General features: G+C 42.4%; 1 protein-coding gene across 1 annotated transcript in view; it reads right to left on the bottom strand.

Moving 5' to 3' along the window:
- The window catches only part of LOC126176359 (cytochrome P450 4V2-like), a 139,146-nt gene that overhangs the window by 42,380 nt on the left and 72,611 nt on the right, over positions 1 to 24,155 (bottom strand). Inside the window, exon 3 of the mRNA XM_049923513.1 lies at positions 20,529 to 20,729. Coding sequence (XP_049779470.1) covers positions 20,529 to 20,729 — 201 coding nt within the window. The remainder of the gene's footprint in view (positions 1 to 20,528; positions 20,730 to 24,155) is intronic.

Here is a 24,155-nt window from a genome sequence, read left to right as displayed (position 1 = left end):
GGAATACCTGAATATCGGTTCATGTTTATGGCCTAGAGAAGAAAGGCAAGTAAGATGAGCAGGACAAGTATATTGTCATCGGCGCCCTCTATTTTTCAAAATTTGCAGGTGAGCGTGAGAGGCATGGAAACATACAACTCTTCTCTGAAGGTGACAATTATCATTACGTTTAGATCAAAAACATGTCCCAATACCTTTACTGTTGATTGTTGAAAAAATAACATAAAAGCTTATTTACTTAAGCTCCGTGAATAACTTTTTCTCAGACCAGTTATTAGCTGCGCATCTAGTAGATTGTGCTCCAAAGGAGCCGGTAAATGTTATTATGCCTACTGAGGAAACCAAGATCATAAAGTTTAAAAATGCTCTCCATCAGGAGCGATGGCCATTTGTAGTGTACACTGACTTTGAATGCATCCTCGCTCTTGTGACCCACTGTGAAGGTGACCCTACAGCCTCATATACCACTTTTACAGAAAAGTACACGCCATATGCGGCAGCGTACCAAATTATATCGTCCTATAATTCGAGTCTTAACCGCTACAAACCTTCTGGCGCGGATAACCCGGCTGTTTTGCTACTCACTGACCGCGTCTGCCTAGTCACTGAGCTCAAAAACTTTCATGGGTGGTTGATAAGCTTTACATTGACAACTTTGGCATGACCAAATTAAAGGAGAATGAAGGTCTGTACAACAACGTGGTTGACTGTCATATTTGCCGGCTGTCGTTAGATAGAAATGCGGAAACTCGTCGTAGGGACCATTGTCTTACGGGGAAGTCCAGTGGCGCAGCTCACAGTACATGAAATTTGAAGTTCCAGCTACCAAGTGACATACCCGTTTTCTTCCATAACTCACTTTCTTGTCGAGCACTTGGCTGATTTCGGTAGGGAGAAAAATCAGGACAGTGTCCTACCTGAGAGCGTCGAGCAATACATTTTATTCTCCAAATGAATGACACCAAGAATTATGCTCCGCTTCCTTGCTACGCTACGTTTGATACAGGCGCCGCTCTAGACACTCGTTGAAACTCGGGTGGATATGAATATCACTCGAACTGTATTTCCCGTTTGGGAAAAGTTTCAACTTGTGATTAGGAAGGGGGTTTTCTCATACAAGCATGTGGATAGTTTGGCAAAACTCAACGGATTCAGGCTACCCAAAATAACAGCATCCTCCAGGAACATCACAGGCGGCGCTATAACAAATATAGAGTCTGAGCATGCCGTGAATGTCTGGCAGGAATTCAACGTCTCCACTTTAGGAGAGCACGCACGACTTAACGTGGACACAGACGTGCTCTTGTTTGCGGACGTTTTCGAGATATTCCGGAGTCTATGCATGACGACATATTCCGTGGGTCCTGCCTTTTATTACACGGCACTTGAATTGTCTTGGGATTCAATGCTCTAGAAAAGGAAGTGCAGCATCGAATTATTGACCGATGCTGACATGCTTCTTTTCTTTGAGCAAGGGATCCGTGGGGGACTTTATCAATATATCCATAGACGTGCCAAGGCAAATAATTCACGGGTGGGCGACAAGTTCAACACATCCCTTGATTCGAGTAATAAAATGCACTTGGATGTAAATAACTTATATGTGCACGCCATGAAGCAGTTACAGCCGACTGGTAAGTTTGGACGGGTGCCCGGAAATGAATGCAAGGGAGTAGGTGGAAAAATCATGGTGCGTACAGCAGCTGATTCTGATGAAGGTTATGTGATATCGTTCCGTTTCGAGCAATCTCTTACGATGATCGGTGATATCTCCTTTAATTTCCGTGGACTAAGCAACACTCCCCTCCTTCTTCTTCACGGCTTTCATACCAAGAAGCACGAAAACTCGCTTACATGTCATATGCTGGACTGTATATATTTCCATCCCGTTGCTGGTTTAAAATGTCATATTGGTGGAATTCTGAATTCAGGTAGACTGTGAAATTAGTTAACTTGCAGTTGTCGAATACAGTGAAATAATGTTATTCATTCCCTATTATATCAGTCTGAAGCGTAAGTACGATGAATCTAGGCATCTCTAGCTGTGAAGAGATTTCAATAGCGAATGTTTATCCACTTGCATTCGGCAACACTTAGTACTCGTAAAACTTCCAAGAGCGGAATGTTAGTGATACACATGCACCGGAATTCAGAACTTTCAAAAGCTTGAAATGCTTCTCGTCTGATACAGTGATGGGAGGCATTTTCCATTTTATCTTGCTGACCGTGGTCATATTCGCTTCTTGAGCTCCTTGAATGTATAATTTATTATCCATCGCACTCCCCACCAGAATGAGTTCCTGTTTAGCATTCATAATAATCTGCCTCATGTCCTCAAAGAAGCCCATAAGCATTTTTAGAGGTACGCATGCAGTAGATCGTTTGTACTCTGCAACGTTTATATCCGCCGGATCATCTATGAACCATCCAGAATTTCCTAAACCATTCAAATCCATGGGTAATGCAGAGACGTATGTTTTAAGAGTTGATGTTATGTCGACACTGTGTGTACAGTCGATTTCAGAGCCACTGACTTCATAGTGTATCTCGTGACACCGGAATGCTAAAGCGTTTCGTGTAAGCTTGATTCCCAATGTAGCGCTGCCCTCGGTTTTCTTGAATGATCCCTCCAAATGTATGAAACTCTTGCATGGAAGCGTCAGCGCGTCTTGATGCTGGATTTCAATCCTAATTTCATAATTCTTATTAAATATGGTTGAAGCTTAAGGTTAATGCGAAAAGTATTCTTGACATATAATTCGCTCATCATGCTCTACTGAACTGGTTATATTGAGTGAGGACGTCACTGCGAGGTTTCAACCCAACTTATGTAAGAAACTCTTAGTTCGCAAGTGTTACAACTTTGCGGCTCGGCAGCGAAGTGACGTGCACTGGTTTTGTAGCGTACGCCCATCCTGCCTCAAATGTAATCGGACAATGATTTCCTCACCACGGAAGTCAACAAGTTGATTATTGTGGTCCACAATTGGCAACTCAAAATGGTCCAGTGTCTGAACTGTCACTGGAAGTTATATTGCAATGTCGGGAGTCTCACAATCTTATACCATGTTGCAACTGAGGGGAAGAATCGGTAAATAGTAAAATCCGATTGTTGTTGAGATAGGAGTTCGTTGCAATATTAGACTGGACTCGGGTTGTGCTGACAGGCAATATGTCCACAGTGCGATATAACTTGTAAAATTTACTGGGTTCCTTCTTCAAAACTTGCCTTTTTGCGAAACCCAGTATGCACCCTACTGAACCTTTCTGGTTGAAGTCAATCGTTGCATTCACAGTCCTTATTTCAGATTTTAGTGCATTGATATTTGCACGTGGCTCAATATCTTTCCAACACTGTTTTTAAGATTTTTTTTAAAAAAAATCATCAATATCGTACGCACCAGGTTCTGTTCCCACAATTTCACCATTGATATCTAGATATAGTATGTTGATAATCTCGGAGATATTTGGGATGCTGCTGTACTTCTCCAGTCCATCAATGGAATACTCCATTCACCAATGATCAAATCAAATGACGGGAAGTAATTTGGACGAAATACAGATGATGGTTCTTATAAAGTCAAAGTGTCCGAGATTGCTTCTAAATCTTGACTGATGAAGGAATGTTTAAAGTTCTTCCTTTTATATTCTTCTTCTTCTTCTTCTTCTTCTTTGTAAACGTCAAGAGAAACATGATGCATAGACGTCCGCAGATGTGTGTATTAAAGTTACGATAAAGCCGAAAATTGTAGAGTACACGTCTTCTGCGAGTGAAGTATCGTTGTAATTCTTCTGACGGTTGCAGGTATCCAAATGAGTCGACATAATACACGGAATTTGCATTTTTCATAACATGTGACACCTAGTGTGTGACGGGACCTCCAGAAGCAATTTAAATTCACAATATCACATTCACCTATTTTCAACACAGTCTTCGGTAATATATCTCGCATTGACACACCACGGAATCTTGGAATGTTGAATTTTTTTCTAACAAATTTAAGACGATCTTTATTTGTGAGTGGCCAATCTGGTAGAACTTCTAACGGGCTTTTTTTAAATTTATGAGCAGACCAAGATCTTTCCTGTATGTTTACAAGTATACTCCTTTTCCGATGGCTCCGGCTTCCAACATGCTGTTATGTGTTCTTGCTTCTTCTAACTGCGCTTGGGAGTTTTGCGCGTTCTTGACTGTTCGAGAAATAGTTTCAGCAGCATCAGCGAGGGACACTACCACCGAGAGAGTGGAGAGTGCTGGGATGAGGAATGGAAGAAAACAACCAGTCGTCTTGCGTACTGGTAGAATTCGAGGTGCTTCAGCCGATCGTCTTCTTCTTCCCGTTCCCTTCTGCTTCAGAGCGCTTTTAACTTCATACATTGCTGTGAGGAGATAGTTCTTCAAACATCTCTTCTTACCACCCTTCATCTTCTTCTTCTTGTTTAGTACACAATGTGCAGCATTCACTACTCGCTTGAAATTCATCATTCCTAAACCCAAATTGATTTTTCCCCGTATGGTTTTATCAACTGCAAATGCTGCAATGCGCTGACGTACGCCAATATCCTTCCTTCTGCGTATCGCCTTAACATTATCAGCTAAAATCCTGTCTGCAGTGTGACGACTTGGGAGATCTTTATTTGTGATGTTATGTTCCATGCACGCTTCGTCGAGCAGATTAACTCCCTTATCATCTCTTACCAAGCGTTTCTGAAGCTTTGTGCCAGGTCCACAGTAGTTATATCCCAGAACGTGTAATTCCACTGGCCGTTTGTCTAGAATACCTCCATCTCCTCTAATGCGTCTGATAGCATGCATGTTAAAAAGCTACTGCGGTGGTTGTGGACTGCTCACCCCTTTATATAATAAATCATTAGCATCAATCCAACTGTTATGTGCTGCAGTTAAACCAAGCCATTTGACTAACACTTTATTTCTCCGACGTCATATAACTCTCTTCACGAGAAAGACACCCAGTTCTGAGCTTGTGTGCAACTCCTCGGTGTAGAAGCAACCTGCAATTTCATCACCTTTACTATACTTCAAGATATGAGTACGAGAATTGGTTCCATGCACCTTTCAAACTACAAATATCTCTCTCGAGCACTTCGGTAGGTACGATTTCTCAGTTGTTGTCATGTGTTGTGAGATACGTACTAAATCACCTGCATTAAATTTCTGTTTGCGTTGATTCAGCAATTTAATGTGATAGCACATGGTACCCATGAGTCCGTTATTACCAACATCGATTGGTCTCATTTATATTGTGCTATGTTTGGTTCAGTTACACTCAGCAATTATGTCTGAGAGGATACCCTTCCATTTGTATGAGCCAAGATGTTTAAAACTGATCCTCATCTGACCTTTTATTGTTCTGTTCAGACGCTCCACGGTACTCGCCTTCAGGTGAGCGAATGTTGAGTAGTGACGTATTCCATACCGCTGGCTCAAGTTCTTGAAATACCTATTGTAAAACTCTCCAACGCGATCGGTTTGGAGGTTGTCTGGGCATCGATTCGTCCCTGTCTGCAGCAAACGCTCAAAGGCATCCACAAGATTTCTACCCGTTTTTGTTTTAACAGGTAATGCCCAGGCCAATTTGCTTTATGTATCAATAACCATTAAAATATACTTCAATCTATTATTTTCATGTGAATATTCCCTTACATCAACAATATCAGCGAGCCATAAGTCATCAAAGTTTTTAAAACATGCCTACGAGGGTGTGCTTTGCGTGGTGGTTTTTGCAGTTCTCGAAGTACAGTCTCCATACTTAATCGATGATACCTCTCCGTCTAAGCTCAGAGGTTGTTGAATCAGTCTCATTCGAATTAGCTGTATTACCTGCAGCAGCTGATGCCATGGGTAGCCACAGGCGACCTATTCGCTCATTGGTGTCTTCATAATATACAGGGTTATTACAAATGATTGAAGCGATTTCACAGCTCTACAATAACTTTATTATTTGAGATATTTTCACAATGTTTTGCACACACATACAAAAACTCAAAAAGTGTTTTTAGGCATTCACAAATGCTCGATATGTGCCCCTTTAGTGATTCGGCAGACATCAAGCCGATAACCAAGTTCCTCCCACACTCGGCGCAGCATGTCCCCATCAATGAGTTCGAAAGCATCGTTGATACGAGCTCGCAGTTCTGGCACGTTTCTTGGTAGAGGAGGTTTAAACACTGAATCTTTCACATAACCCCACAGAAAGAAATCGCATGGGGTTAAGTCGGGAGAGCGTGGAGGCCATGACATGAATTGCTGATCATGATTTCCACCACGACCGATACATCGGTTTTCCAATCTCCTGTTTAAGAAATGCCGAACATCAAGATGGAAGTGCGGTGGAGCACCATCCTGTTGAAAGATGAAGTCGGCGCTGTCGGTCTCCAGTTGTGGCATGAGCCAATTTTCCAGCATGTCCAAATACACGTGTCCTGTAACGTTTTTTTCGCAGAAGAAAAAGGGACCGTAAACTTTAAACCGTGAGATTGCACAAAACACGTTAACTTTTGGTGAATTGCGAATTTGCTGCACGAATGCGTGAGGATTCTCTACAGCCCAGATTCGCACATTGTGTCTGTTCACTTCACCATTAAGAAAAAATGTTGCTTCATCACTGAAAACAAGTTTCGCACTGAACGCATCCTCTTCCATCAGCTGTTGCAACCGCGCTGAAAATTCAAAGCGTTTGACTTTGTCATCGGGTGTCAGGGCTTGTAGCAATTGTAAACAGTAAGGCTTCTGCTTTAGCATTTTCCGTAAGATTTTCCAAACAGTCGGCTGTGGTACGTTTAGCTCCCTGTTTGCTTTATTCGTCGACTTCCGCGGGCTACGCGTGAAACTTGCCCGCACGCGTTCAACCGTTTCTTCGCTCACTGCAGGCCGACCCGTTTATTTCCCCTTACAGAGGCACCCAGAAGCTTTAAACTGCGCATACCATCGCCGAATGGAGGTAGCAGTTGGTGGATCTTTGTTGAACTTCGTCCTGAAGTGTCGTTGCACTGTTATGACTGACTGATGTGAGTGCATTTCAAGCACGACATACGCTTTCTCGGCTTCTGTCGCTATTTTGTCTCACTGCGCTCTCGAGCGCTCTGGCGGCAGAAACCTGAAGTGCGGCTTCAGCCGAACAAAACTTTATGAGTTTTTCTACGTATCTGTAGTGTGTCGTGACCATATGGCAATGAATGGAGCTACAGTGAATTTATGAAATCGCTTCAATCATTTGTAATAGCCCTGTATATATTGCGGGATTTGGTGGTTCACTGCTTTATGCCCAATGTCAATACCATCGTCGCTGTTGATGCTGCTGCTGTTGTTTTCACCATCAAGTATTGGTTTTATAATGGTTTTACATTTCTTGTGGTTCTGGCTTTTTGCGATCTTATGTATATCAGTCCAATACAGTAATTCCGAATTTGGTCTTGGTTTTCCACAGCAACATCCTAAAATACGGACACAGTGTTTGACCTTACTTTTTCAGTCGGGGAATATCACCACTCTCACTGAATGTCGTGTATGTGATGCCTTTTGCACCGCGCAGTATTTCCTGTAATACCTGATCTTGGACTGAAACTGTGTTTTTGAAAACACACAAACATGTTCAAATTGGACTCGACCTACGAGTGTTAGCAGCGTCATGCGTTATTGGATGGTGATACAATACTTACTCATATATCGTCAGGAAGGACAATTCCGTTCTTCTTCTTCAGGTCTTCTTTTGCGTCTCCACAGGATCTGTCACCAAGAACAAAGTCATTGTGACGAGAATCTTTCACCAACCCCACCATGATACTGACTACGTCAGGTACCGACAAGTATCGCTCACTTGTGGAAAGATAGTAAGGATGGTGATAGTATGTGTAGCCACTATAGCTCCATCACATAACCAACTGAGCTATATTGGCTACAAAGAGAATTGAGCTATATATTTTACCCGCGAAGACTAACTTCATCATTCATTTTGTCAATGACTGGCGAGGACGTGTCTGAGGCAACTGTCTGCTCCTGCATAATTATAGAAGCTGCATTAAAATTAATGACATTAATAATCAGATTCTTTATTTTCTTCTTCGCACCTGTACAGCAGTTCCCAAATACAGCTTTTGATATGCAATAAATTCCGCTCGTATTTCCTTCAAACAGATGGGTACCTCACAACAATCTGGTTTTTCACATGCACATTTAACCTGTTTCTCTTTGGGCTCAGCGTTTATGCACAAACAAAGGTACTGCTCCAAATCATCAACATGTACACTATGCACAGGTAGAAAGTTTACATCATCACTGTATCTGGAGTCTGTGTCCGGCCACCAACGACTCAGTCTCTCCAATGCAAAGCAGAGCACAGTATCCTCATTGTATATGTTCATAACTGATGCGTGCCATAGATAAAGACTCTTGTTACCCAATTTCGCACATAGTGCAGAGTCATCATACACTGTTGTAACAGATAGTGTCCCACCGGTAAGATGAATGTCCAGGGGGTGGGTGGTGGATGGGGGGGGGGGGGGTGTAACAGCTGGATTATACTCTGTAGTCATCTGCTGATTGATGTAGCTCTCTGCACAACATTCTTCCTCCCAGTCGAACTCATAAATAGGCACTTTAACATGCTTTGATACTTTTTAATTTCTATTCTCACATAGAAGCCCCAATCATGATGTGCTTCTATAGGCACATTTACATATTTCTTTGCACTAGGAGTTAAATTGTACGTGGAAATGAAGTGCATGAGTACACGTGGTACCTTATTATCCTCAGCATCTGCATTATGTGCCTACACCAGCACAGGGATGTTCTCCTGGGATAGGACATATGGCGGTGACCAGTACTATCCACCATCTTGCTCTTGTTTAGGACCACCGGCAGCATTCAATGTGCTGGGAGCACGTCACAGAAGTCGATGAGTGGGACAGCCAATAACAGTTCCACCACATGCTCCAGTAAGTGGACTGTGTGCTACAGGTTCCCATGTGGTCGCTACAGGTGCTGGAAGTTGTTGCTGACGCAGGTCAAGAGGTCGGCGCAGGTCTCAACAAGATGGCGGCAGAGGTTTCTGCAGGTTGTTCACGCCATCTGGCTGCATTGCCATTATTTGTCGAAAAATATTCACACACAGTCGTCCATTATCTTTTCTTTCCACTCATTGTGTAGCATGCTGTGTGCTTGCATGAATACACACATTAAATTCATCCCTGCTCATCACCAGCATTTCCTCAATGGTACACGTGGCTGCTTGCGCTGGAGTGGGTGAAAGTCCTGCCTCTCGCACTTCAGAAGACTGACTGGATTTTTATCAAACGATCTACAGTTACAGCACACACATTTATCAGCAAGAGTTGCGAAGTGTAACTTAGCCCCATCCTGCAGCATCTTCATTATTTCATGAAGTGTATTTGTCTTCATCAGATATCATAGCTGTTGACACAGTCATCAGATGCGTGATTACACCTGAGATACTCATTAAACTCCTCCTCCTCCAGCACAGACTTCTCATCCATTGAACACAGTAAACATTTATGTCCATCCTTAGAGTCCAGCAGCTAGCCACAGACTGAGTCCTTTCCAAGCCATTTTTCCGCAGACCACCATCTTGAATTGTCACAGAAGAGGAAAGCGGGATGACCAACAGTGAACACTGGTGGTGGTGTTGTGAACTAGGTCAGGTAGACTCCAGACCTCATGGTGACTACACCAGATGGGGCTACTGTCTATGGCAACTCAAATTGTTTAAATAAACAGTGCTTACCTACTTCCATCCTATCTGGCAGCTCAGGACAGATTGAGCCCTTTCCCACCAATTTGCAGATGGGGAGGGGAGGAGAGCAATGCACACAAAATACTTACATCCATCCTATCTGGCAGCCCAGCACAGATTGAGTCCTTTTCTTAGTTTCCAGATGGGGTGGGGAGGGGTGAGGGGGCGGGTTCTAGGTTAGTGGAGATACCCCAATTGACCTACTTTCCCATCAAAATTTGAATTTCCCACCATGACGTCACTGTGACATTGCCACATCCATGGGCACCATAATGGATCCACCATCTTCAATAAATATGGGAACAATGCAACGTGGGGTGGCGCCGACCTTGCCCTGAAATCAGCAAAGGCGAGGTGCAAAACTACGTTTCCTAGCTGAAACACTTCATAAATTCGGTAAGATTTTATTACGATTTGCAATCTCCCCCTGTGTGGATGGGAGTCACAAAGTATTCTCACATTCGTAGGATAAAGTCGGAGATTCAAAGATCTAGTACTCTGTCCTCTATTTCGAAAGGAGCTACTGCTTCGTTGAACCTGTTGGCTAAGGACCCTGAGCAAAATTCTAGAAGATGTCTCTCTTCGCATCTCGTAACTCTTCCTTTCTCATTAATCAACCCTCCCTCCATCACTGAGCCCGATTTACTTTGGAAGTGACCATACGTAGCAGGGTACTATGCCCAATACATTCGACTTCTCACCCACTCAATTACACACGATCTCTCTAGATGCTTGCATGCTGAGGAGTTTAGGACACCTTATTCCCGTAGAGTGGATACGAGTGTAATACATATGAGAGTATTGTTGTGATATGACAGACGAAACCTGTGATTCATGCATAATGGACCTCCAGATGGAAAGAGTTTGAAACATTCTGTAGAATTGTTGTATTGAATGGATACCATAGCATGAAGGTTCTGGGAAGATAAAACTGATCATAGAACATAAACACACGCCCATAAGGCTACATTTAAGCATGGTATAACGTTAAAACAGCATGGTTTCCAATATATTAGTCATGTGGAATAAAATGCTGTTACTACTCCAACGCAGAGAATATATTACCAACACATGGCATACATTCACCCCATGTTTTCTATCCTACTCACTATGATGAGAAACTTTAATATGATAAAACTACTACCTTTTACATAAAAAAGCGTAAAATCTTTGTTATCCATGTACTATGAATCTCTCCAGAGATTTATAGCGACCATTATTTACGTCCAATTAGCATATATTCTACGCCCTCAACAGTCCTGGAAAATGATTGTCAGCAACAGAAAATGCATGAAACGAAGACATTTCACGTGGAAATAGACAAGAGCATAGTAGCGGTGTCCGATATGTGAAATTGCACGTGATGCTGCTCTACCTCCTTGAAGAGAACAGTCCCTTCCACACACGCCATGTGTCAGGGAAATGTATACATAGAGACTGCAGTACGTCACGAATCCCTGCCATCATCTCAGAATCACTGCAGTTATGAAAGTGGAGACTGGATTTATGTCCAAGATTTGTAGGGGGATGGAGTACTTCGCATACATCTTCTTTCGTCTAGCGGAGGGCGCCGAAAAGGTTGTCCATTGCTTTGATGGCCATGAATCGACAATTATGTGCTGAAAGTCCTCAGATGACTGCGGTATGAAGAGGTTTGCTGTTAACGATCGCAGGCAGATAGCGCTCTAACTGACACCCAGAATGCGTAATTGTATGCCAGTCAGACGCAGGTTACACCGCACTGCTGTTACTCCCTGAATGAACTACGGAAATAAATAGTTAAATGTGTCATAAATGATCTGCTGCAACATCACCCTCCCTATAGAATGATCCATCAGCCTATCATTAAATCATACCTCCTTAAAACGCCTCCCAATCGATTACTTCATCTACTTTCTCTTATCCCCTAACACAGATCGATGTCAGTTTAGAGGCAGATGGTTCTCTTCCAGGAAAACATCAAAGAAAGGAGTCAACATGTACGTATCCCTATTGGCTCAGTAAGCATACATCAGAATGTTGCTGAAACCATGCAGTAACTGTTCTGTAAGGAATTTGTTAGCTCGCACTGCATGGTTGAGATTGGTAGAGGATATGGAGAAACACATTGCAAATACAGTTTGAAAAATTTAAAGCACTTAAACGGAGTTGCACAGGGGCAAAAATGCGATACGTTCTGTAGTTGTATATTGCAGGCCCAAGGCTAGTAATATAATGCTCTTAGGCTAAGGAACTTTATAAAAATCTGTAAGATATTTGCCAATAACTTTACAGTCACGCCACGGCTTGTGATCAAATATACATAAATTTATTACTCTGTATTTGGTGGTCATTCACGTTAAACAAACCCTTGCAGCCGCCTTATCGTTGTCTACGAAAAATGACTGTTTCCCTGGTTCCTTGTGTTTACATGTCAACTTTTTGTCATATTCCTTTTGACATCACATAATCGTTCAAATGTACAAGAATTTTTCTGCACCATGCGGACATGTACACACTCCCTCATTCTCCCTCACTTTCCCTGATTTTTGGCGTACTTTCCCACAGTTTATACGTATATTCGGTCAATTTTCGTAATTTTACCAGTTACTGCCAATGAGCCTTGCGAACCGGTCAGGCGGAGAACGGGGATGCAGTTGGCCTAACAGTGTCGCCCACTGGGCGGGTGAATGGCGAACTAATTCTCAGAATATGTTGAGCAGCGTTTGTGATTACGTGCGTTGTGAGTATTCTCTGATTATTATGTGGAAATTTGAGAAAGTTCAATATGGCTAGTATTTGCGCTGGACTATTATTTCACATCCATGTAAACTGACCAGTTGACTCCTTGTACTGCACTTCTACAGATTTCCAGTCGTTATATCATAGATTGTGAAGTGTCTGCATCGAGATAGCGAAACATAGGTGGAAGAGACATTCGCTGGCTCTCTAGGCATGAGAAGCACTTACGGTTATGAGTATTAGAAGCTTAGGTGACTTCGTAAAGTACAAAGATGGTCTGGAATCTGTTATATCAGTAACACTGGTATTCGCTGAAGAAATACGAGAGGAACTACCAGGATGCAGAAGCGATGATTTTGTATGGTGCTAGATGCAAATTGGGTTTACTACAACGATATGGTGTAATGGTACAATCGTATACGGTGTTAGTGCTTGGTTGGAGGTTGGTTCGCGGCGAAAAGTCGAAGCTTTCAACGACATTAGCATTGCCTAGGTGCCTTTGGGGACAGTTTCCGAATTCCATGATCTATAGACCACTTTGGCACAGTTTAACTGTCAGTGAAATATGACTGCTGTATGTTTTTCGATCTGTACAAAAAGTTCCGAAATTCATGTTTTCTCCATCTGTAGAAAGTGAAAAAGACAGGGGCAGAACACGATATCTACGGAATGATGTCTTCTTTGTTCGAGAGTTCAGAAACAACACCAAGAAGACCAGCCCCCTCTGGCTCGCACAGTTGGGATGCTGTGTCCACCCATTATTGTGACCTTAGAGAATCTCCGTACCAGCAGCTGTAGGACATCAAATTTCTCCGAATATTCCAGCCATGTTTTTCGTCTGTACACAGCGATTCGAATTCTAGGAGAATCTTTTAAATATCCGATCCGCTGTATGTCATGTTTTTCTACAATCTGTTGTGGGTTTCGAAATATGTGATGAATTTTCAGCTACGTAAATATTATGATTATCTCGTCTGTGCTTAGACACTGCTGTGCTTCTAAAAATGAGGAAAGAAAGAGTAAGGGCTTTTACACCCCTGACTCCTGCAGCAAATATAATCTACGCAAACTCACAGTTTCGTAAAAGTGATGAACGCCACAGCAGCTGCACGACTCAGAACTGTTTTCTTTCTGACAGTGCTTTCAAACACGCCACTAAACCTCGAAAAATAGATTTAAAGAGATGCTTACTTATTTATTATTTCGAGTTGTAGGTGAAAAGAGCACTCTAATGTAGAGTGTGAGTTTGCCTAGTGTCGAGTGGTACTGTGAATCTTTTCCAACAGGATAACACTAGTTGTGGACTCGTCGATTCGGAACTGTATTGTAATTTTAGAAATACAAAAAAGGCATGAAATCCATCAGTGAAAATTGGGTAAATAAATAATACTCCATGCTGCCTTGGTTTGAATAAGCAATATCCAGAAAAATTGTTTAAACAATTTTCCTACGCGTTTAATTATTTAATGCAGTGTGATTGACGATATGTTAGCATACCGTTGTAAGATCCTTCCAGTCAACAGTCCAACACCAACTTAGCGATTTTTCTCGCCATTTAGAGGGGTGGGGGGTGTTGGTGTAAGTGATGTTGTAGGAGTGACGGGTGAGTTTGGTTAAAGGAGATAGCACAGTTGGCTATTTTCCTACTATAATTTGAATTTCTCGCCATTTTTTTTTTGTGGATGTGGAAAGGGGGAAAGAAGAGGGGCAGTGCAGGGCAGGGATTTCCAGTGGGTGGTAAGGGAAGTGGGCACTTACTGGCCGGAGAAAACCCATTACATCATCATGAGGTGGTGGTGAGGTAATTCACTCATCAATTAAGTAATCTGCACAGTTCAATGGTTAAAATGGCTTTGAGCACTTTGGGACTTAACTCTGTGGTCATCAGTCCCATAGAACTTAGAAATACTTAAACTTAACTAACCTAAGGACATCACACACATCCATGCCCGAGGCTGGATTCGAACCTGCGACCGTAGCGGTCGCGCGGCTCCAGACTGTAGCGCCTAGAACCGCTCGGCCACACCGGCCGGCTCTGCGCATTTAATTTAATATTCATTTGATATCAAATTAATTAATTTGCATAAATAATCTGATATCAATTTGACATCAAAATGGCACCAGAAACACCTTAATTCTGGTACTGTTGGCAAGACCACCATTTTGCCACAGCTATTATGTGAAGACTCGTGTAATGAGAGATCGGTTGCTTTCAACAGAAGTTGAATGAATCACGCTGTGCCACAGTGTACGTACAATAGTTTGTAGTACATTTCTTGAAGATATTTCATATGTGATAGGAATACTTACAATGATGATTTCGTGATGGAAACATGACCCAAAAGCAGTTAATGAAAATAAATTTGAAACAAACTATTTACAAGAAATAGAGAATAGGTAAAAATGGAAAGGGGCATATGGGAATTCACCGCTTCCAGCTGCACAGGAGATTGTGGTAATGCAGTGGCAAAGTTGAAAATTTGTGCCAAATAGGGCCTCAAACCTGGATACACAGATTCTTATGAGCAGTTACCTTAACCGCTTCGACCATCCAGATGGCAACTCAAATTTCCATCTTATCGCACGCTGCAATGAGAATTCTCTCGTCCATTAATCCCCTACTAGCAAATTATTCATTCCTGTGCGAGTTCGTACGATATTAGTGCATCCCCACTGAATAAACATCAAGGAGCCGTCGCATTCTTACAGAATTTTATGTCCGACAGAATTGTCACCACCCAAATATATACAAAACTCTGCACAGACTATGTCGACATTTTAGTTGTCAGAAATAAAGTTTCTGAGATTAGTTTACAGAAACAATTTGATAAACCAAACCTGTTACAACCTAAGATCATCTAATGTCACTGCATGCCTTCAATAAAGGGGTTCAGTGCTCTGAAATTGTAACACACTTTTCAATTTGTATTTATCTACATGTTTATGTACACTCCACATTCCACCTAATTTTGTGTCACCGACGATACTCTGAATATCACATTTCTTCCTTTTTAGTTAAATTTGCAGATAGTCAGTGGAAACCAAGCGACAAATTTTTAGCATAAAGGATGACACTTGAACCTAGTGGTACATGTGTTACATTCTTTTCTGTTTTTACTTATTTTTCTCTCTCTTAGCTGCAGTTACTGAACGAACCCATGACTAAACGTGGTGATCGTCTTTTGGTCTCCTTTTTTTCCTGTAGTTTTCCTACTAAGGAAGTTTCCAGCACTCGCAGGTAATGATTAAGAACCGCTTGAGGGAACGCTTTGTAGGTAACCAATTTCGTGGGTGATTTACACCATAGGAATCTTGAACTGAATCAGTCAGGCGACTATCTCTTCAACTAGCAGCTTTTGTGGCCGTTCCACTTCTAATGTTTCTAGATACGTACCTAGGTACTTTCTGCTGTAAAGTGTTTTCAGTGTTTACCAGTCCTTGTACCAAGCGTCAGTCCTTTGTAGGCCACCTCGTATTTCGTTATAATTACCTGTTGGTACATCTTTGTAGAATACGTTATCATAATCTGCGAATAGCGTCATGGAGCTATCTGGATTGATTCTCCACAACTTTTATAAATATCAGCAGTAACGGTCCCACAACACTTTTTTGTGGTGCACCCCAGAAAGTCTGTTTTGCATCTGAAAATGCAGCCTCCTCCTCCCCCGTGTTAAATGCTAACGAACTATTAAGTGCAGTCAGAATGGAGTTTGTAGTCCAGCCACACAATGGGTTAGATACTCCGTAAGATTTTTTTTTAGTTAACTAAGCTAAAACACAGAAAAATCTGATTTGTGCACTCGAAGGAGACATTTGTGTCCTGTAATTATGATAATTGAGAACTTTTTGTTTACCATGATTTACGAGGGAAATTGTACCACCTCCTTGCCGCCATCACGTAACACAATAAAAAGTAATATTTATATGTGAATTATAATTAAAAGTATTTTACTGAAGCTTTCACCGCTGAGAGCACAGCTGCAATCGCCTTACCACGACCGTGTTCATTATATTGGAGTAGCAACTAGCTGTGTTTATAGGGTATCCTGAAATAAAGTGGAATAATACAAGTTAAAAACACACACACACACACACACACACACACACACACACACTAAGAAAATTTGACCGAAAACACAGAAAGAAAATTACTCCTCTACCGTCATCTCAAGGAGTAATTTATTGCAGGCCTAGCCAGAATTGAAAGGACGAAGTATGCGGCATGGAAAAGTGATCACGAAATGAGCTCGCCTTATGTGGAGACAGTACGAGTGGAGACCTAGTGCTGGAAGTGGTTGAAAGAAGAATTCGTGCTGGGAGATAGTGGAGTGAGGATGTTGCAAGAAGTCATGGTGCAGACAGGTTGTTCTCCTTAGTTTCTTGCCGTTATACCGTCGCATAATCGAAAACGTTTTTCAAAATTAATTTATGCAACGATCTCTAAGGATTTCGTCAGGAATAACGGGGACAGTAAATGAGATTTGTTCTTCATTTAGTGTGATAAAAAAATAAACACTTTTTTAAGGAAATTAACAAATAGATTTGAAACTACTTACCACAGTATTCTGTATTTTAATCAATAGAACTGACTCCATCTACCTCAATTTTTTCAGCGTTGCAGTTAACAAGCCCTACAAATAAACTTCATGAGTGTCCAGCTAAAGAAAGGTACAATATTGCACCAGATCGCCTTCGGCATTTAGATAGCTACTACTGAGCCAAAAATTTATTATTTTAACAGAGCGTATTAAATACCACATTGTAATGCATATTCCAGTCGTAGTTCGTAGTTATTCACATCGAGCTTCAGGGCACTATCGCTCTGTCTGACTTCAGAACGTAACATACTAACGGTTCTTTTGTAGGAATAAAATCTTTTGTAACTCGAAGACCTATCTAGTTCCTGTGGTGTCACCGCCAGACACCACACTTGCTAGGTGGTAGCTTAAATCGGCCGCGGTCCATTAGTACATGTCGGACCCGCGTGTCGCCGCCATCAGTACTTGCAGACCTAGCGCCACCACATGGCAGGTCTAGAAAGACGGACTAGCACTCGCCCCAGTTGTATGGACGACATTGCTAGCGACTAGACGTACGAAGCCTTCCTCTCATTTGCCGAGAGACAGTTAGAATAGCCTTCAGCTAAGCACATGACTACGACCTAGCAAGGCGCCATTAGCCTTACCTACTTTGAGAGTTATAGTATAAATGTCTCAAGAAGAACGCTGTATTCATCAGAGAATAAAAGTTAAGTATAAAGCAACTACGTACTTTTCTTGCTACCATTCAATAGTTATCCTGTTCCAGAATTCACGCCCGTCTGCATTACATCGCGTGCCTTTCGGCTACCTCAGAGTGGCGTGGCTCTTGCTACGCCACAACAGTTCCTCTGTGGCAGACACTTAGCTGGGAACTTCTCTGTTTGCCTGTATTTTAAATGATAGAGGAGAGCGGAGAGAATTTTGTTTTGCAACGTTTTAAGGTAACGGCATCCTTAAGATCAAAAGGGGTTAACTCAAAGTTCTGTTAATGAACAGATATTAAACTTCTTAATATGAAAGCGAATATGTAAATTCGTCTGTGAACTGATTGCCATTTTTAATCATAAAAGTGCCGTCCAGAAATGGAACTGTCCAAAAATTATTACACTTTCCTGTCGATCATGTGAAAAGTGCTTCGAAATACACGCAGGGTGGTTAAAGTAAAGCTTTCGCTACTTTATCCAGTGTAGGTGGAAAACTATTTATCGTATGGGTACCTAACTTTGTAGGAATGACGTTCAGACTGTGCTCTGCAGGATTTAAGTCGTTGATAGGTGTTCCCGTCATGATCTGCGGTCAGGGACCGGCAATGGTGCGGCGACGTGATGTTGAAACGCCTCAGTGTGCATTACCAACATGGGGCTGGACAGAGGACTAGATAGGTGATGCAGACATACGCGCAGACTTTGCTCTTACATTTCTGGCCAGGGTCAAAGTTTGCAACATAAGGTCTAAGAAAATTTTGCAGAGTCATGAAGCACGTTTAACGCTCAGTAGGTCAGTGAACACACCCTGAGATAGTCATGAACGAACGCACATGAAGTTCACTGCACAGTAAACGAGATATCCTGTAATGTGTCTTCAAGGCACAATTCAAGACTGGTCCATTTTTATTTGAGAAACTCGGACCCGAAGTGTGGTATCACAGATAGATACCAGTCCACCGTCATCCTACAGTTGCTAACGGCAAAGTAAGTTTGTGTTAGACACAGATAGCGGTCGTGTAGGTTCCGGCGGACCTGTGGAGCACGTCCACTGAACCACACTGCCAGCTACTCCATACCACGAGCGCACTTTGCCGCTGCAGTGCAGGACGGTCACCGAAGTCATATGGTCCATCCCAAAAGAGGTGCAGCCTAATCGCCACAGAGACGCCACCCTTGTTATCGCTCATGCATTAGATGAGAGAGTCGCAACCTACAATGCTATTCTTGCTATTGTATTAGCTGGACTTTACTGCTGTATGTTCATTCCTCAGCGTCTTCATATACATAGAGAAAGCTACAAGACAATTAAAGGTTATGTTTACTATGTGCGCTTGCTCGCTAGTCATTGGTGCTCCTGTCCAGCTTTCCTGCCTGTGACGACAGCTACTGCACCATTCTGTAGCCCACCTCCCCTTCCTTTGTTTACAGAGTAGTACACAGCATGAAGGGCCAAGGACATGCTGCGTGGACGGCACTCATTACTAAAATGTGCTTCGCCAACACGTCATCCTTGCTCTGTAGGAGAGAGGTGTTTTGGACGCAACCGTTTTGATGCACGATGGAGCTCCAAAGTGCATTGTCAGAAAACCAAATCATTGGTGGATCGTTCCAAATTGAGTGACCACCAGGAAAATTAGATTCGAACCCATGTTGTATCTGCCTGTGGAGTTAACTGAAACACAGGGTTTATCAACGGGACACTACCACACGTTAGAAGTTTAAGATGAGCATAGCAAGGGAGGAGGCAGCCAACATCCCCTGTCGGGGATGCAGATGGTTGTACATTGAACAATGTTTGTGACGTAGAACGTAAACATGGAATGCGACTAACGTATGTCAGCTATCATGTCAATGGGTTATTCCCTATCTCTCGTTTGCATGTTCTTACAAATGTTCTCACAAACTTCCATTGTCCTACGATCGCTTATTTAACATTGTGGTCCTCTCAAGTAGCTAAAGTTTATTTATAACCAGCATATATGTATACGGACAGAATGTTAAGAGTGTACTTGACATTCTGTAATACTCGCGCATTCTGTAATACTCGCGCACCATTCTCCCACCCTCGACACATTGACAGCGAGATAGAGAGAGAGAGAGAGAGAGAGAGAGAGAGAGAGAGAGAGAGACGGAATGTCGAGGGTGCTACAACGGTGCGAGTATTATATGTAAAAAGGTACAGACCTTATGAAAAGTTTGACTACGTGTCTATCATGATCAATTAAGGATGTGTAATGGGTACCAGTTTTTTTTTAATTAACAGTTGATTCCGAAGAAACAACGTGAACAAAAGCAGTTTACAGCTGCTAACGGCTAACTGTGTGTCCGTTCGTTAACTTAATCATTTTCCCACAAAATGTGTGTTAATAAAACCACACCATTAAATGAACAACGCACTCAATAAAGAAGCTACCATGTTGCAGGTAAAACGGAGAACATTATGGCATGCTCTTCAACCAAAGAAGATGGACTTGGACACAGACGATAAGATTTAGCGCGCAAGAATAACTACATGTCACAGGTTCTCGCAGTTAACATTTTCTTTTGCTGTCAGATTAGATTAGAAAAAATAAGACAGTTGCGCTGATAAATAAGTAAACGATTGACGTTAACAGGACAAAATCATTTACAGTCGGTTGTTGTACCACTAAGTGAACATTAAAAAGTGGTGCAATTAATTTACTCTATACGAACTGGCGTAACAACCTCACATTGCAGAACTGCAGTCTAAGTACAAGGTAAACTGCATTCCGTACTCATGTATTTGGAGGAGTTAACACGCAGTATACCTTTACAATGGCGTCAATCACGGTTAGGTGGGACATGTCTGCTGTAGTGACCGACCGCAAGAAATCGCCGCCACCACCGAAAACTTGGTCGAGCTGCCGCTGCGCCATCTCCTGCCACTCAGGGTACAGCCCGAGCAGAGCCAGCGCGTAGGACAGGGCACCGGCCGTCGTCTCAGTGCCAGACACTGCTATTGTCGCTGCCTGGGAAAACGACAGAACACTGCATCTTAGCAGTCAAACCTATTTCACTCTGTCTCACAAAATGTTACATTAAGGTTTCAAGCTGTCCAAGAAAATACTGATGTGTTTCTAGTAATAACCATTCAAACTGATGAGTGTGTAAAATACACTAAAATGCGTGATAATACCAGATTCAGATTTCAGCATTTCATTCGCAACACCATTTACTCTCTAGGAACAAGGAAAATAGAAACTTTGCCACAAATAAGATAATCCGCCTACGTTAGCGGTTGTCTAAATATTCACTCATTAATGAACGTATCACTTTTAAAATAGATTTGCAACTTTGAATATTATAGATTCGTGTTACGGGTGGTAAAGGTGCCGCACACTTGGATCATTCATAGGACGTTCTTTTGAGCATGATGCTCACGATATTCCTATGGATTTTTAGTGTGCGTATTAATACTCCTAAGTGTAACTTAACAATCTTTTCCGCATACGGATTTTCATTAATTACATTTTCGCTTTTGTTTGCTATCTGAAATCAATAAGAGATAACAGGAATAGATGCACCAAGTACAAAACTATAAATAGTGTGTCACACAGTTTAATCAATTTCATTTCAAAGCTGTATAAAGCTCTACTAAAATTATTTTCAAATAACTCTTCCACCTCAGGTTAGACCAGTTGAGGACCGAGAAAACGCTAAAATTATGAACGCCTATATTTCCTCAGGTGGTAGCAGTCAATATGTCACCAAACCCAATTAGGTTACAGAACAGCAGTCTGCCACAGATCTGAGGTCCGGCTGCCTGCAAACCTGGCTTCTTACTTTAATACAGTAACATTTCCGGTACTTCGTTCTCTGCTTGACAAAGTTGTACTACGTCGTAAAATCTTGAGAAACGTGGGCCAGGAAAATACTATGGTAATTACGATACTGCTATGCCTGTGTTGTTGAGAAATACGATGCAGTGTTCATTAGGACATGCACGCATCTCGACACCAGTTATGAAATTCATCAAACGTATTCACAGTTCCGAATATGGACAACCACCAGCTGTATAACTCAATAACAATAATAAAAATTAGTTCCGGACGTCGAGTCGAACATGTAATCTGTGCACCACCAAGTCACATTAATGTGACCACCATCTAAGTTCCATGTCGACATCCAATAGCCACTGACGGGCAGGTGGTGGCAGCGTTGACAGTAAAGGGTATGTAAGGATGTAAGGTGTGTCGGGATTGACGCGGAAAATAGTTCGTTCATTGTCGTAATGCGGATAGGGACCGATTTACGTGACGTCCTTAAGGGCGTGATTATTAGCCTTTGCGCCAAGAATGGACGCGTGTCCGAAGTGTTCAAAGTTTGGAAACTGTTACCTCCCTTCTATGGTTTGAGTATATCGTGCGTACCAAAACGGTGCTATCCAAAACCGGCGCCAAAGCAACTGTGGTGCACCATGGTGCCATAGACGACAGAGGTGAACGACGGCTGTGCAGACGTGAACAGATGATGGGCAGCTGTTGAATGATCAATAGCGTCTCCTCAGCTACCGTTGGGCCTCCACAGCATTCGCCTAGTTCATGAAACTGTGCTGAACGCTGTTCATCGGTGAAGAATTCTGGAATTTGCATGCCAATACCGCAACTGGACGTCCTCTGAGTATGCGACAGGTTTATTGTTCCATTGGACAGATGATCATTCCCGTGCACAGTGTGAGAAGTGGGTTGAGGCCAGAAGAGGGAGCATTGTGACCTTCAGATTGTTTTAGTGGCATATCCTGAATGATCTCGCCATTGTGCACGGCACCATAGTTCAACACAGCATATGTTTCTGGGGGTCATGACCAACCCTAAAGTAAGTTTTTTTTCTCCTCAGCATGACTGCATGTACCAGCAGGATAATACATAGTGTTACACATTTCGCAGTGTAAATCCGTGGTTTAAAGAGCACCAGAATGGGTTTACATTACACCCTTGGGTACCACACTCGCCGGATTTAATTGCAGCGACAATCTGTGGGACGACCTCCATTGGGCTCTTCCCGCCATTCATCTTCAGCCGAGAAACCTAGCGCTGCTATCCACGGTACTGGAGTCACCAAAGCTCCACATCCCTGTCAGTACCTTCTGGTACCACACCGACTTTCTTTCTGCCAGTATCGCAGCTGTGCGGGCCGCAAAACGTGATTACTCAGGAGTGTGCCCAAACAGTGTACTACAGTTCGCACATGATGTGAACCAAAGCACAAACATCCCTTCCGCCTCATAGAGGATCATTAGTAGATGTGCAAATTTCTTTTGACGCCAGCCTGCATTTTTGTAAAGTTATTCAAGATGGTAGCTTTCTGTGGGTGGTACCTTCACCTCCCTTCTTTGAGGGGGTAGATGTGGCAACGTGGCATTTCTAAGGTCACCACCCTACTTCTCCACTTCTCCATCTCTCCCACACTTCCCCTCTCTCTCCCTCACTTTTCCACCCATCCCCCACTTATGAATTGCTAGAAAAGAATCAGTTTGCACTGAGATGCTAGAGAGAAAGGTCTTAAGGTACTGTCTTGAGAACTGTGTTCATTTATTTATATATCTTCTATCCGGTTGGAAGAATTTTTTTAACTTTCGTGGCGAAGCCGAACTGACAATCACCCTACAGCTTCGCTGCTTGAAATTCAAACAAAAAAAATTGGTGGCATAATAGAAAAATGCTCTCACGAAAATACGGATCTCATGATATGATATGGGTATTAAAGTCGAGCAATGTATTGTTTATTTAATTAAACATTAATTAAATTAAATAAATTGCCGAGAAATGTTTTAAGTTGCCAAGATGTTGGTGTTCGAGAGAGAGGAGCTTAATAAGTGGACTGCCTGTAAACATACAGCTGAGAACTACTTCCATAATTAGACTCCTGTATGAGGAGTGGAAGACTGTGACAATGGGTGAGTGTCAGGGAAATAATTTTAAGCTAATAATGTTGACGCAGCAGGATGGACTGGGATGCATATTGCAACTCATAGAGACTACTTCCTGTTCTGGGGCTGTTCATGTTTTCTAGAAATGGACACTCAATCCACAGTGCAGGAGACAATTTCATCCTATTCCACTACCCCAGATTGACTGAACCAGAGTTGCATTCTTTGTTGTGTGGGGCTCCAATGAGAACGTTTAAAACTGGTTTCATTCCACTTTCCAATCGCAAGTAGGTGCATAATCATCTTGTATGATCTAGTCGACGATATTACTCAGAATTGGAGAAGAACTGTCCTACTGCCACTCCTGCAAGACATTACCTCCTGCCTATGTACAAGCGTAAAGCTGCTAAGGAACTTACACACATAAGCACACAAAACACAGACATAAACATACACACACACACACACACACACACACACACACACACACAGAGAGAGAGAGAGAGAGAGGGGGGGGGGAGGGAGA

The sequence above is a fragment of the Schistocerca cancellata genome, chromosome 3, assembly GCF_023864275.1.
Source record: "Schistocerca cancellata isolate TAMUIC-IGC-003103 chromosome 3, iqSchCanc2.1, whole genome shotgun sequence".
NCBI classification, from domain to species: Eukaryota; Metazoa; Arthropoda; class Insecta; order Orthoptera; family Acrididae; genus Schistocerca; species Schistocerca cancellata.
The sequence above is the reverse complement of the archived record's forward strand: the minus strand, read 5'-3'. Positions and strand labels throughout refer to the sequence as shown.